A 15160-nucleotide genomic window follows, 5' to 3' on the forward strand; every position below is an offset into this window, starting at 1 on the left:
TTGGCAGCAGATGTTCAGAAGAAAAGGCACACTGAAAAAGCTGGAAGCATTACTGAAGGTTTGATGATTCTGTTCTCCTGGATACCCATGGATTACTGTAGATACAAAACAGACACACTAACTCATGGCTGTATGAAATTGACTGAATTATTCTTCTGAAAGTAGTCAAAGAAAAAATTTTCTTTCCTGCTTTTTCTAGTGCTTTGAACTGTTGAATAGGTGGGCGAGAGGCAAACATCAGACAGGCAGAGACAAAACCTCCCCGACTTCCTGTATGCATATAAACAATTCAGCTCTGTCTCCATTTCATATTATCTATCCAGCACTTGTACAGTCTGGGTAACACCAAACATGCATACTTGTCACTGTGCCAGTAGACAGGACAAGAAATGCAAGTTACCAGTGTTGCTGAAACTTCATACAAAAGACTGAGTATTGGTCAGACATATTTTTATGCTGTCTAATCCAGTTACTGCCTAGCAGGAACAGCAATTACATTATAAGGGGGAGGGGGGGATGCAGAAACAAGGGTTAAAAAAAAAAAAAAAAAAAAGGCAGCTGCTGGCTATTCCTTTCTAAACAAAAGCATAATATCCAAAGGTTGTAACTTTCACACTTCAGGTTCAGTAAAACTTTTCACTGCTCAGGCGATAAACATTTTTCCTTGGTTCCTTACTGAGAATTCATTTTACTGTGAGATTACATTTCACTTTAATGTTTCATCTAATACGGTTCAACATGACATAAATACAGCAGCATTAAACAAACAGAAAATCTGAGAGTTAGTTTATACAGTCTTCTCTGTGGTATGTTCAACTTATTTTTTTTTTTATTTTTATTTTTAGTATGAGACTAAGCAATACTGCAAAGCTCAAGAGCTCTTAGCTTTCTAGGATATGGACAAAAGCAGTGCTACACCACACTTTCACACCTACACTCTCTCTCCCACTTTCACAAAAAAAGTACTGTTAGATTGAGTGAATCTTGGTATTCTGTGGTCTGTGGCTCTCTCTCAAGGGACACTTCTTAGTCATTAATCTTTGACACGTGCATTGCTAAAAGGCAAAAAGTACTGACCTGTTCTAGAGGAATTTGAAGCTGCTTCTTTGTAGTTACAGTGGAAACAATAATTCACTGAATGTGGTGACATGACAAATGTTAAATGTCATGTCAAACCACCAGTATGAGACTGAATTCAGCCTAAACATGTTTGATTCTGGGTAAAACTTGGGGATAGGAAAAACAATATGAAAGTGAAAATGTGAGATATTCCTATCCCTCAAGCACCTTAACAAAATACTTAAGTAATTATCAAACTACAGGATGTGAAGAGCTAGATAGTACTAGAGAAAATACTTTTGACCAAAGTCTCAAAGACAAGGGAGTTTAAAATACTGATGTGATGTCCATGCCAAAATGTAGTGTATTTAATGTATAAGCCAGAGTAATGTGTATGGCTGTAGAACTTCAAGGCAGCTGTATATCTGCCATTTCCTACTAATCATGACTGGGCTGGAGCTTGTAGAAACCCATTTGGTCTGAATATATGTGCATCTGCTAAGGCCTTTTCAAAAATCATCTTATGCTATAAAAAGCAGAGTACTCTTACATTTGTAAGCAGTTGAAGTAATAACAACATAGCTAACATACAAGAAAATGCCCCCCTCCTAAAAAAAATAAAATATATATATATATAAAAAAAGGGAGATAATGCAAAGAAAGCCACAGATTTCCAAGCAATTGCCATTCATTGTATTAAAAGTACAGGTACATATACAGCTACTATAAGAATCAATGCCTAAGCATTACCATATAAATAGAGAACTTAAAGTACCTTGAAAGTACTTAAGTAGAGTCTTGATCCTTCTACTGTTATTTAGTACTTCATTTTCCCCTTCTTTTGGACTTCTCATGAAATTTGTAAACCAAGTCAGCAATTAACACTAAACCATAAGTTAATCTAACTAAGTGTTTAAAGACACACTTGATGCAAGTCTGACTCTGAACTGATCATAAAAGCAGTTATCACTTGCTCAGAAAATCTTAAACCAGGAAACTGGTGTGAATATTAAAACATGAGGAAAAAAAAAAAATTGGATTTCCATGATGCTAAGGACTGTTCTTGCTGCTATTTCATGACTAGTGTTTTAAGTTACATGCTTCTCTTTTCAGCAATGGGTTCTGAAGCATGCCTGAGTGGGTGTTTGTCCTTCAGCTTGGAGAAAGAAAGTCTAGTGATAATTCTTATCAGAACTCACTTATGTGATCCACTCTTTCATCACAATGAACAGCCTTCCTTCACTTCACCTTTTCAGAAAGCACATGACCTATCATCTTAACGAGCAATAACACTGTACCTATAAGCAGCATTCCTATGGAGATTTTTACTCTGGAAGGTATCTATGTTGAATGGCCACAAATAAAAACATTGAAATTCATCATCTATACAGCACAGCTGCACCTATTAAATATATTAAACAATACTAATGTGAGAAAACGTTTTCTTCAGTATACTTGAAAAAAATAATTTAATACAGTCATCAAATATGGATCAAACACTCACTAGAAAAAGGATGAAATCTAATCACTAAGAGCAGAAGTGAGGATGGACCGCAAAGGCCCAGGCAGCTTTCTCTAGAAATTATACAAATTAAAGGTGTGGAAAAGATTTAAAGTTTGGTTATTTTCTACTTCTACCAGTATGAAGAATCACTAAAATACACCGGTGTATTACTAACCTTTTAGTATTAGAGCATAAGGAGAAACAACCTCCTTATGCTCCACAGAAGATGGCAGAGTAATTTTTTGTGTAGAAAAATTCCGGATTTTCTCCTCCAGTTAATAATTCGATGTTAGCTTAATATGTAAGAAACTCACTGAGCTATAAACACATCATTTAAGCCAGTTATGAAAATACTGCTTTTCTGTGACTTAAAGGCAGCTTTTTAAGATGATAGGGCATTACAAACAAAGCAGTTTGTGTCACAAACACAATGCTCTCATGCTAAGTGCCTTAGTAGCTTCCATACACATTAAGGTTTTATGAGCCACTATTTAAAACCAAGTAATTGTCTGCTTCTCCAGGTCTTCAGCTTTTATTCACAGCTATCCACTCTTGCAGACAAGCTTGGGCACTTCAGAATTTAGAAGATGGGCGGGGGGTGGGGGAAAGAGAATATTCCAAGTTGTCTCCTCTGACCCCTGTGCAAAGGAGGGCTTGTCTGGCTAGCCTGTGGCTGCTGCCACAGGAAAACATACTCAGACTGTGCTGTCACCAGTCTCATTGTCCAGGGTTAATCAGTCAGGTTTTGCTTCCCCGTTCGGAGCGGCTCTTCCACGCGGTCCTAGCTGGCTGGACCTGCCCAGCTCCGACACGGAGCACACTCGGTGCAGGCTCTTCAGCACGGCTTGGTAGGCTGACCAGTACCTGTCACAAACAGAGGCTTCCCCATCCCACGGGCCCTGCATTCCTACGCTGTGCTGGCGGCTGGCACTGATCCTTGTCTGACATGCCGTGCTGACCCAGTTCAGGGAGCTCAGCCTGTAATCCCCTCCCGCTCCCAGGCTGCACTCACTGGTGCCAGGGCTAGCACAGGAGAATGCTGCTCAGTGGGTGAGGAACAGGACCGTGCTATTCTTGTGCTAGGCTGGCTTAGCCGCCCCGGGTGGGCTCGCAGGCAGGCAGAGCAGCACTGACCAGAAGCTAACACACCTCAGGAGGAGCAGTAATGTAAAGGTTTCTTTCTAGAGGAACAAAAGAGGCAGCAGAAGTAGACCAGCTTTGTAAGATAGAATCTGGAATGGTTTGTTCTTCAGCTAATGTTAGAACTGGCAGCAAAACCAGGAAAAGAGATACCCTCTTTTCAGGCAAGAACGTGAAGTAAATAGTATCAGAAGGCCCTTTCAAACAAAAAGCCATGAGAAAAGATGAGACATAAGGAACTGAGCCATTCCCTGATATGCTTTCCTTTCCCAGGGAATCAGTGGCAATTCTACGCAGATGGCCCTGCTCACAGAGATAAGAAAATATTGCCAGACAGATAATATACCAATAAAGTCAACACTCTCATACTAAAATGTTTGAAGTCTGTGTTTGCAAGGAATAAAAACCACAACAAAACAAAAACACATACACACAAGCCCAATCAAACAAAACTAAATCCCTAAAAGAAAGAGAAAGCTGAAGGAGAGAAATTGAAATATCTAAAATTATATCTGCATCACCTTCCTTAAAGGTAACAGGAGGCAAGTGTCCCAACAGAGGAGTTCAAGTCAGCCAGAAGAGAGGTACTGAAAGATTGAAAATTTGTTACCATTCAAGACTCTTTTTTTTTTTTCTTATACAATAATAAACTCCCAGCCTTGCTGATGGAGTTATTCAGTGTTGAGTTCTTGGCCTCAAAGTTGTAGGACCCAAGTAAGACACACACTAGTATTATCTTCCCCTGTGGACAAAGGGTTGTCATGGTTTGACACTGCCCAAACACCAGGCACCCAGGAAAGTCACTGGCTTACCCTCCCCTGCTGGACAGAGGAGAGAAAAAAATTAACAAAGGCTTCATGACTTGACATAAGAACCATGGGAAAACACTCCAAGGGCAAAACAGGCTCAGCTTAGAGGTTCAAAGTGAAATTTATTGCTAACAGGCTCAGAGGAGGATAAGAAGTAGTAAAACAAGCCCTTAACACCATGTGCCCCCAGCCCCTCCCTCCTTCCTACCAACAGTGCAGGGTGACAGAGCATGGGGGTTTTGGTCAGCTCATCACTGAGATTTTCTTCCACTGCTCTGGGAGAGGAGTCCTTCCCCTGTGAGGCCATGGGGTCCCTCCCACGGGACACAGTTCTCCATTAACTTCTCCAGAGTGGGTCCAATCTCAGGAGCAGCAGTCCTGCCAAAGCTGCTGCAATATGAGACCCTCCCACGGGCACACAGTCCTCCCAAAACTGCTGAGACATGGGTCACTGTTCCATGGGGTGCAGTCCTTCAAGCACAGGCTGCTCCAGCCTGGAAGAAAAGGCTCTCTCTGTCCTCTGGGTCTCCCACTGGATCACAGCCTCCTCCAGGCAAGACCAGCTCTGGCATGGGCACCTTCCATGGGGTGTGGATGGATCTCTGCATCCCCATGGATCCCCATGGGCTGTGGGTGGATCTCTGCATCCCCATGGATCCCCATGGGCTGTGGGTGGATCTCTGCATCCCCCATGGATCCCCATGGGCTGCAGGGGCACAGCTGCTTAACATTATCAGCTAGCATAGGAGTTAGCTGCACTCAGTTATACCTATATAGCTAGGCAAAGTAAACACAGTGCTGAGTAAGAGATACCACAAACGATATATATTATTTGAAGCTTTATGCATTGGTTTTCTTATTTTCCTTTAGAAATACAGGATTACAAAATACCATATCAGCAGTGAAGTTCAATCCTCTTTAAAAACGTCTTCAAATAGAAAGAATAGAAGAGCAGAAATGAGCATCTCCACACCACTTCTCTACAAGCACAAAACAGTTAAAAGTGACCAGTTTCCAGAAGATGAACAGTCAGAAGTGTTAACAGCTTCAGAACACCACACATCCAACAGACTGTGGTCAGCCAAAAATGTCCCTCTGCTATCAGTGCCCGTGGCATGAAAGCAGGTACTCCAAGTGCATGCTTCTACAGACACACCTTGCCAGTATCTCAAAGCTAGAACAACCACTGACACTTGAGAGAAGACTGAGGAAATCTACAAGAACCCAGAAGCCAATTTACACATCAGGAAGAAAGCAAGTCTCCAAGTAACTCATGAAAACTTAGAAGCATACCATTAATTGCTCACAAATAAAGATGTAGTGGAAATAAAATATTTCCAGTACACTGGTTCAGTTACAGGCTCTTAACATCCTGTTTAGGCAAGAAGTGTACAGACAAATGCTATTGCCCCAAGTAATTTTTATCTTTTCCAAAACCTCACTCCTTGGTATAATTCAGAAAAAAAATTCTCAAATTATAATTTCAACCAGTATGTAAAGACAATCATAATTTACTATTAAATATCGAGCTTTGGATAATGCTTATGGATTTCCATAAGTTCATGGCCACCCAGTAAAGTATTTTTCTTTCTGTTAATTACAGGCAATGCCATCTGAACTTCATAGCAAACAGAGGCCTGCACGTGCAAGCAGGTGGTTTGGAAGTGGAAGTGTGGCACACCAGGGTCCCTGCTGCTGGTGGCCAAGGCACCCACGGGGTGCAGACAGCCACTCAACAATGCATCCTCAACACCACTGCCTCTGGAAGCAGAAATGGTTTGGCACATCAGCTTGCACAAACAGGAAGGAATAAGAGGAAGGAAATTAAACTTCTCAGACCAAGAGAATAAGGCTGCAGACCACCATGGATTACTCAGCATAATGTTTCACAGCACTGCTGTAAACCACGTGAATTATTCTGGGACTGGGTGAAAAGTACCTATTACAAAATACTCCCTCCAAAACCAATGTGTGCCACAACAACAACAACAACAACAAAAAAACAAAAAAAACAAACAAACAAAAAACAAACAAACAAACAAAAAAAAACAAACACAAAACTCCAGCATGCCAGTAATACCACACTTCTAACACAAAAGGACAAAATCCTCAAGGACTACAATATGCCTGGAAACTTCGAAAGCCAGTGTTAAAACTGATCCAAAATATCAACAATGACTGTGCCCTTATCAGCCTTCTCCTTTTCCAGGACAGTGTCATGCCAATCTTTCTTTTAATCTTGTAAGCTCCAATTTTTATATGATTTAGATTCCCTGTTCACATTGATCTCATTTCAAGAGGTCCCGTAAGGTCACTTTCCTTGAGGCAAGAAGCCTTTCAATTCCAGCCTGCAGAATCATCTGAGAAAACTGTAAATGCAAATATAGTTTCTAAAGTTCTTTTTTTTTTACCAACCATTTTTATTTTTCCAGTGTATTAATAATATCATACCACTCCAAGCACAGTGGTACAAGGCCAAATGTACTGAAGTCTTAAGTCTTCTCTCTCAAGAAGTTTCATTTCACAGCTTCACTACCTTAGCTTAGCATCTCTCCTTCATTTAGAAGAGGACAGTAGCAATCTCTTTGAAATGGAGGGACAAGACCTGCAAGTAACATTGAAGGAGGATGTAGCAAGGTTTGCAAGGATATGGAGAGATACCTGCCCCTACAATTCATCTCTGTCATTACTCTGTTCCATAACTGCACCAAAACCAACAGGAATGTCACCCAAGACCTGACCAAACTGTGCAGGCTCCACTCTTCCTGTATCCCCTCCTAGACAAGATCTCAGAGTTTAGCTACATCACCTACATTAGACTCCTTGGCACTGGCCTTTGTACCCAGTTCTGCAAAATTTCACATTATGCCAAAATTCACTGCATAAGGCAGACAAGAAACAAAATAGGAAAGGCTTGAAGATCTTCAGGTTTTGTCTACACTTTTCTCAGCTTCACCCATGTCAGCCATAAGCTCGTCATAGTCAAGTGTGACCTATTATACTGCATGGCAAGTCAATGAACGCTGCTCAGGCTTAGTGGTTAATCCTCCTTTGTCTCACCTATCCTTCTGCAAGTGGGACAAAACACAGTTTGGGAAACAACAGTTTTATTTGAGACACAGCTCCTACAAAGCCACTCCATCCAGAAAACAAGCTGCTGAGCCACTGCTTTAACTGGCATCATTTCCTCAGAATATAAAACTGTATCAACAAGTTGCACAGGCAACAAGTTGCAAAGGTTTTTAATCAAGCCAGTTAAAAACAGACAGACGCCTGGACACTAATCCAGGGTCTCACAGGAAAGACACATTCTCCTCCAAAAACTGGTACAGCTTTGAATACCTCTGACTATCTGCAACAACCATTCATGAAGATTACTCCAATTACTATTGCACCTCCCAAAGTTCTCCTAATTTCCAGCTTAAACTTACTGTCTGTTTATGCTCTTCTGTCTTTGTAGTAAAGTGACTCTTTATCTACTCCCCTCCTGCATATTTAATTTGAAGTAGATTCAGGGAGGCAATCACAATTCCATGGAAGCTGAGATTTCACAGAGCTTTCAGCTGATCTGAGAGTGTACACCTGCCATAAATTAGATATAAGGTGGGGTATTTTTCCCCTTTGACAGCAGCACTACATAAAACCAAACCAACCAAAAAAAAAAAAAAAAAAAAAAAAAAAAAAAAACAACACAAAAAAAAAAACCAACAAACAAAAAAAAAAACAAAAAACAAAAAAAACAACCAAATCAACCCTGAAACAAAACAACCTACAGAGAAACTCACAGCAGAGGAAAGAGATACTGATCCTTTCAACCACCAACACTGCAGCCTGAGCTTTGAACAAAGCTCCCATGGAACGGCAGTGTCCCCTTCCTAGGCTAAAGGGGCTAACTTCTGTTCAGTACACATAATTCCAACAGAGAAACTGACATACTCAAATGTCTGTAAAGAGAGAAAATGGAAAGGAAAAAACACCACAAAAACCCCCACAAACACAGAAGGACTAATCTGGAAAGCTAGAAGGACAGATTGAAGTTTCAGCACACCCCTAACATGCCTGCTCTGGTACTGATCATGCCTCACTGAATTTGGCTAGAAGAAAAAACAGACAAGCATTTTTATCTGCTTCCTGATGAGTTTAGATTTACAAAGATTTGTGCATTTAAACTGAAAGCACAGAATAATCAGCAAGCTCTAGTTTTTATTACACTGTATTTTAAAAGACATACAAAGCAGTCATTATTCTTCCCTGAAGAAAGAAATAAAGTAAGCAGGACCAAGTTATACCCAAAAAAGCATCAGCACTTCTTGTGCTTTTCATGAAGCAAATCTCTCAGCACATTTTATACAGCAGCAATTGTCACCAGTGGCACTGCACGGTGACAGCTCTTGCAGCCTGCACAATCAGCAGCTTGCAGGTTATTGTGCATTTGTGAAAAGGAGACATTTTGAGGCATGCCTGGGAGAAAAAGTGACTTGAGATGCATAATTTTTGCAACTATGCATGGATACTGAAAACGAAGGTTTCTTAACTGGAAAGCAATCTCCAAAGCCAGGACTTACAGACAAGCATGGAACAACCAACTTCTCCTACAAGGGTTGACAAGTTTAATAAAACATGTACATGGTTCACAAACAGCACAGAAAGGGTTATTTCAAGGGTAATCTCAACTACACAACCTTCAATTTTTCAAATAAAAACAAAAGAGCACATAAAGACACCAAACAACTAAGTTTCCTGGTCAAACAGGAGCTCTGTTGTCAACATTTTCAGAGTTCCTTCTGAGGTCCTCTTCCCTGAAAAGCTAATATAGTCCACTGAATTTAATTAATTATCATGTAGTACTAAAATCTGAATTAAATAATTATAAAAACAGTGAATTATACTCTTGCGATATTTATCACCATGGCTGTATGAAAAACAGGAAATGGCACCACAGAGGTCTGCACCTTCTGCTTCTTCAGTTTAACCACTTTGCTGCTGCATGAGAAGGAAAGTTAACACATGCCTTATAATGGAGCAATGAAGATGAGCTTACAGCAAAAAAATGCAAGGAAACAGAAACCAGGAATTTCAATGTACAACAGTTAAAAATTTTATAGCTCACATGTAACAGTTTTAGCCTTACGAAACCATCTTTAACACTGCCCCTTCTCCTTCCCCATATGATTTTCTGATAATTCATAGGAAAAATTGTCATATTATAGGATGATTAAAGATGGCTGTCATGGCTTTTAAATGTGACAGTTTTGAAAGGAAGGATCACCTGAAATGCGTTTCACATCCTGTAAATCTCACAACAGAGCCTGACAATACTGACACAATTTTAATACATGGGCTAGTTAGCAAGATTAACTTAGGTTGTCAAGCTTGTAAAGAGCTATGAAGGTCAAATTCTGGTTGCCATTCCAGTTGGTTTGTTTGGGGTTTTTCCAGTGCTTTTACTTCCTCTCAATACATAAGTGCAATGTAGTTACAGTTAGTGTTTGGATAGGTAACAGGAAATCATTTTCCAGGGAAAAATAAAAAGATAATCCTTTTTCACTCAACTCTGAAAGGTAAAGGAACATTTTACAGAATGTAAATAAATATTTGCACAGCTCTCTGTTCGCTCTTATCAACATCTTCAGCATGTTATCCTAGGCATTTTTCTCTCTTGATTGATAAAGCCATCAGGTACATTAGGTAGCAGGGTTAGGTTGCTGCTTTTTACTCTTAGGATCTCTGCTTAGTGAGCTACCCAGCAGAGCCAGAGCAGTTTCCAAAGCTGGCAAGATTCAGCATAGCTTTCCTTCCACAAGTTACAAGTGTTTCCTTAGTGAGTCCAACAGGTCCAAACAAGCCTGACATTCAAAACTGTTAGATACCTCTCCCTACTTTCTGAATCAACAAGAATTTAAAAACTGTGAACCACAGTGCAATGCAAATTCTTCAATTCCAAAACTTTACCTTAACACTCTGCATCTCTTTTAGAAAGCACGTGAAAGCTTGAAGGAAAACAAAACAACCAAAAATACCAAATGTGGGTGTTGGAGGTGAAGGAAGAATGAGCTGTCTATATGATCAGGAACTCACACAGACAAACATAGTATGCATTTATAACACAGCTCTCCCTAAAATTATTGAAACAACACCACATTTCCCACAATACTGTAAAAATTCCCAAACAAGGCCAGTCATGGGAGGTAAAAACACACTAGCCCTTGAAAAGTTCAGTGTACTTTGAAGGTCTTTCCTTGCTTGCTCACCATAGTGATGTTTTTAATACTGCTGAACTTGAATTCCTGACTTTTGGGCAGACTGAAGTAAAAGCACTGCAGCAGGGTATTTAAAATGCACAGTCACACCACCTGCAACTGCAGGCAGAATTAAAATGACAAAACTGCTTTTAGCAAATTTGTTGCTTTTCCCGTGATAACGTTTACCAGGCCTTGAAACTTCATGGTTAGATGATCACCTAACACGTCTGTAGGCAGCCTGCTTGTGAACAAGTAACACGTGTAATTTCATATTTGTAAGATGGAAAAACAAAAAGTGTATGCATTACATTAATCAAGAGCAACCTTCTTATATGTTCCAAAGATAGCATTAGATCCATGTTTCCCAATACTGCATTGGTACTGAAGCTTAAGATAAACCAACCTGAACAGCCATGAACTTGTCAGGAGAAATCACATATGGGCAAGAAAAATAAATAAGGGTGATTCTACCAGTATTCACAATTGCAAATTTCTTTTTTCTTATTCTCCTCAGGCAAACTAAAGACTAGAAGAAAATACAGATATTTTGGCAACAGGACTATGATTGCTTATCACTTTTTCTGCAAAAGCACAGTGAAATACCAGAAAACTAGAGAACACTTTTTCACACCATCATCACTTCTCCTTATTTCCAACAAACCTAGGTTTTATGCTAAGCAATACTTAAACATCCTTTATTACTTTCTATCAAAAATTTAATTTACACAATCCATTTGCTTTCTTCAACACACCTTTCTTATTCAAATGATTTTTTTATTCTAGTTACTGTCAGAAGTATTATAATGTAACAAAGACTTAAATAATTTACAAGGGAAAACAGTGTAGATTATTAAAATCAAGATTATTAAAATTCACTCTCTCAAAAGCAAGTAGGCCTAGGAACTTAAGGATCTTTTCGTTCAAACACAAGTCTGTAATAAAAACTCACCTGTTAATTTATTCACCTTTTTTTGCTTAATGCCTGCAGCTAAGTAAGAGGAAATAAAAACCTTCTTCCAAGAGAAGGGGAAAAATCAGTTGATTTTGCAAAATGAAACCTTTCTTCATTGCTTAGTTGAAGGCTTAATTCACAATTTCGATTCCCAAATAACAAAGAAAATATTTAAAAATCAAAGTTGTTTTTAATATTCACTGTTTTTTTTCAGTTTTGAGCCTCAGGGGAACTACAGTTATATACAAACCTAACTGTTAGCAAACCTGCTAAGGGGTAAATGAGGAATGGAAAGTGATGGATGTACAAAAAAGTATTTTGTGCACCCCTAGAAATGTAAGTTCAAAAATAAGTTAAAAACTGAAAGAAACCCCACAACAATTATCCTGAGGTTTGCTTACTCTTGTACTTTTATGCCAACATCACATTGTGGAATAATCCTGATTTCTTAAAACAATATTGAAGTGAAAGCTTTGGCCCTTTTAAATAACTATATTCCACTTCAAAAGTAAAAGTCCTTCCAAACATTTCACAGTGTTTTACCATCCACGGGTATTTTCTCACATGTGTTGATAAAATTGATGAGGTTCTTTGATTTCTTTACACTTTTTCAAGTGAAAACTAGAGCAGATTTTAACATTCCTTAAAATTCATAAAATATTATAGATTTAGACTGCACGCCAAACTTCTATAGCATTAGGATGGATAAAACCCCCAGTGTTGTAATAACCTGTTGGTAAATGATCAAATGAATATACCATTTTTAAACTGAATGCCATTACCTACCACTCTGCCAATTTGAAACCCTCAATTTTTTCTGGGTTTTTTGGTTGTTCTTCTACTACCTAATGTTTTCAGTGTTTGCACTTCCCATACTGTAAAAATAAAATGCCTGCTCTCCACTGCTGTGTTCTGGAGCTTGTGACTTGTGACTTCCAAAGAACATTTATTTGAAAAAAAAATCCATGTATTTAAACACTTCTTATGTAACTGGCCTAAGGGCAAGTGTTCTGTTTCATAAATATGTATTAGGGACCAAACATTGCACTGATACTTCCTCTTAAAAAAAAAAATACAGAAGAAATTACATAAATCTTAACATCTTCTAAATTTGAATATTGACATTGCCTTCTCCCTGAAGAACCTCAAAAATCCCACAACATATGTGTGTCTTTATTTTCTTCCATAAAATCAATCATTTATCAGAACATGAAAGCACAACAATGCTTTTATTTTTAAGAGTCCAGAGACCTAAACCTGAATTACGGAACACTATATATCCTTGTCCAAAAAAAAAAAAACAACCCTGGAAATCAAATAGAACAATGTTAGGTGCCAAAATAATCGTTTAGACCACAAAATCTAAATATATGCTTTAGCATGATAACACATCTTCCTATCAAGTTATCCAGCAAGTTAATATTACTTTACAGTCTAACACACAATATGCTAGAGGGATGAAAATGCCAACCCAGAACACCATGTGGAAATAAAAGCACATATATATTGTCAAAGCCACATCAACAAGCCTTAGTATAAATGGGGTGAAGTTTATTAGAAATACAATAACAATTAACTTTCTTACAATGTGGGGGGGGCATTCTTGGTTAGTTAGTTGTTGTTTGGGTGGAGTTTTTTTGTTGTTGCTTGGGTTGTTTTGTTTTTTTTTTAATTTTTATTTATTTATAATAAATCATGAAATATTTCTAAGTTTCTGCCAATTCTTGTAACTTGTTCCCAACATTTGCTATTTGGACCCTGGAAAGGTACACAGAGGCAGATATGGGGGCATCTGCTCCATGTATACTGAATGCCCTATGTTAATTGAACCCTGATCCTGTGCTTTGAAATCACCATGATGAACACTAGAAAAGGATTCTGCCATACTGGTTTGCTAGAATGCCATTGGATTCCTCTTTAAAGAAGGGGGAAAGAACATGAAAAGGACTCTCACATAAAAAATTCAGTGCTTTAACAGTCTTAAAACACGGAAAAGCACTGAGAAAACAAGGCATGACAAATAGTGTGAGCTCGGAGGAGCTCAGAACTACAGCATTCAAGAATCAAGGTTCAAGTAGGCAGCTCTGCATCTGCAGTGCTCTGCTCACATCCCTTAATCTGACTTCCAGCTCCAACAGCGATGCCCAGACAGTGATCCTAACCACAATAGTATCGATGGAATACAGAGCTTCTCTCACTTCTTTAATCACGTTCTTTAAAAAAAAATCCAACACACAATACAAGCGTAGTCCTTCACACCACGAACAATGCCAACTTCTCTCCTCCAAGCCCAGCCCGTTCCCAGTTCCCCGCCCGGCGAACAGCAGCGAGCGAGCTCGCACAGCCACAGCTGCGCCGCCGGCAGCAGGTTCGCCCGAGCTGAGCAGGAACCGCTGAGGAACCGTTCCTGTCCAAAAATCTCATCACGCCCGTAGTAAAAAAGCAAAGACGCGGTAACTTCAAATCCAACTGCTTTTTCCCTTTTCGGGCACCTCAGACATGGTGGAAAGGCAACGTGGGTACGAGCCTGCCCTCGCCCCTTGCCCCGCCGCGCTCAGCAGCCACGCTCCATCCGCCCGCACCCACCTGCCAAGGTCCTCGCCGGTCTCATAGTGCTCCTCCAGGTTCTCTTGCCGGAACACGGTCATGGTCGCCGCCCGCCGCCGGCTTCAGCCCCTGCTCGGCGCCCTCATCACCAGCGCCCGGAGCCGCCCCGCGCTCGGCTGCGCGCCCTGCGGAGGAGCGCGGAGGTGAACGCCCCTGCCCGCGGTCCCTCCCGGCGCCGGGGGCGCTCCCCGCCCTCCTCGCCGCGAAGGAAGCGGCACCGCGGGCCGAAGGGCGCCTCCCCTGCCCCTGCCCCTGCCGAGCGCCGGGAGAAGAAAGCGGCGCCCCCGCCCCTTCCCCGGCAGCGGCGGCCGCCCAGCTGCCGTGGCGGCCACGGGAGCCCAGCCGCCCGACCGCCGCATTCCTCAGTGGCTCCGTTGCCCTGTCAACCGGGACGTGCGGCCGGGCCTGCGGCGGGAGTTCCCCCCCAGGACATCCCCGCAACCTGACCCCGGGCGAGGCGGGGATCCCCTGCGCGCCGCGGGGCCGGGGCTAGCGGCACCGGCTCTGCCCTCCCGCGGTTCCTCCCGCTTACCCGCTCCGCTCCCGCCGCTCCGCGCCCTGGGAAGCGGCGACAGCGCCGCGGCCGCTCCCGGCCGGCGCGCAGGCACTCGCGGTGTGGCCGCGCGGCCCAGGAGGAGCGGCCCGCCCGCCGCGCCGCCTCCGCCCCTCGCCGCGGCCTCCCGGCCCCGCCCTGCCCCGGCCCCGCCGCCTCGGCCAGGTGCGCCCGCCCCGCCCCGCCCCGCTCGGCCCGGCCCGGCACGGCACGGCACGGCCCGGCACGGCACGGCACGGCACGGCACGGCACGGCACGGCACGGCGAGCCCGCGGCGGCGGGACCCGCCCAGCA

General features: G+C 41.8%; 1 protein-coding gene across 2 annotated transcripts in view; it reads right to left on the reverse strand.

The window, feature by feature from the left end:
• DAPK1 (death associated protein kinase 1) overlaps positions 1 to 14947 on the reverse strand; it is an 82027-nt gene extending 67080 nt beyond the window's left edge. For both annotated transcript variants that reach the window (XM_056514259.1, XM_056514258.1), the window contains exons 1-2: positions 14846 to 14947; positions 14293 to 14438 (exon numbers count right to left, since the gene is read on the reverse strand). In XM_056514259.1, coding sequence (XP_056370234.1) covers positions 14293 to 14354 — 62 coding nt within the window. In that variant the 5' untranslated portion in view covers positions 14355 to 14438; positions 14846 to 14947. The remainder of the gene's footprint in view (positions 1 to 14292; positions 14439 to 14845) is intronic.
• Between the last annotated feature and the right edge of the window lie 213 nt (positions 14948 to 15160).

Source organism: Oenanthe melanoleuca, chromosome Z, assembly GCF_029582105.1.
Source record: "Oenanthe melanoleuca isolate GR-GAL-2019-014 chromosome Z, OMel1.0, whole genome shotgun sequence".
NCBI lineage: Eukaryota > Metazoa > Chordata > Aves > Passeriformes > Muscicapidae > Oenanthe > Oenanthe melanoleuca.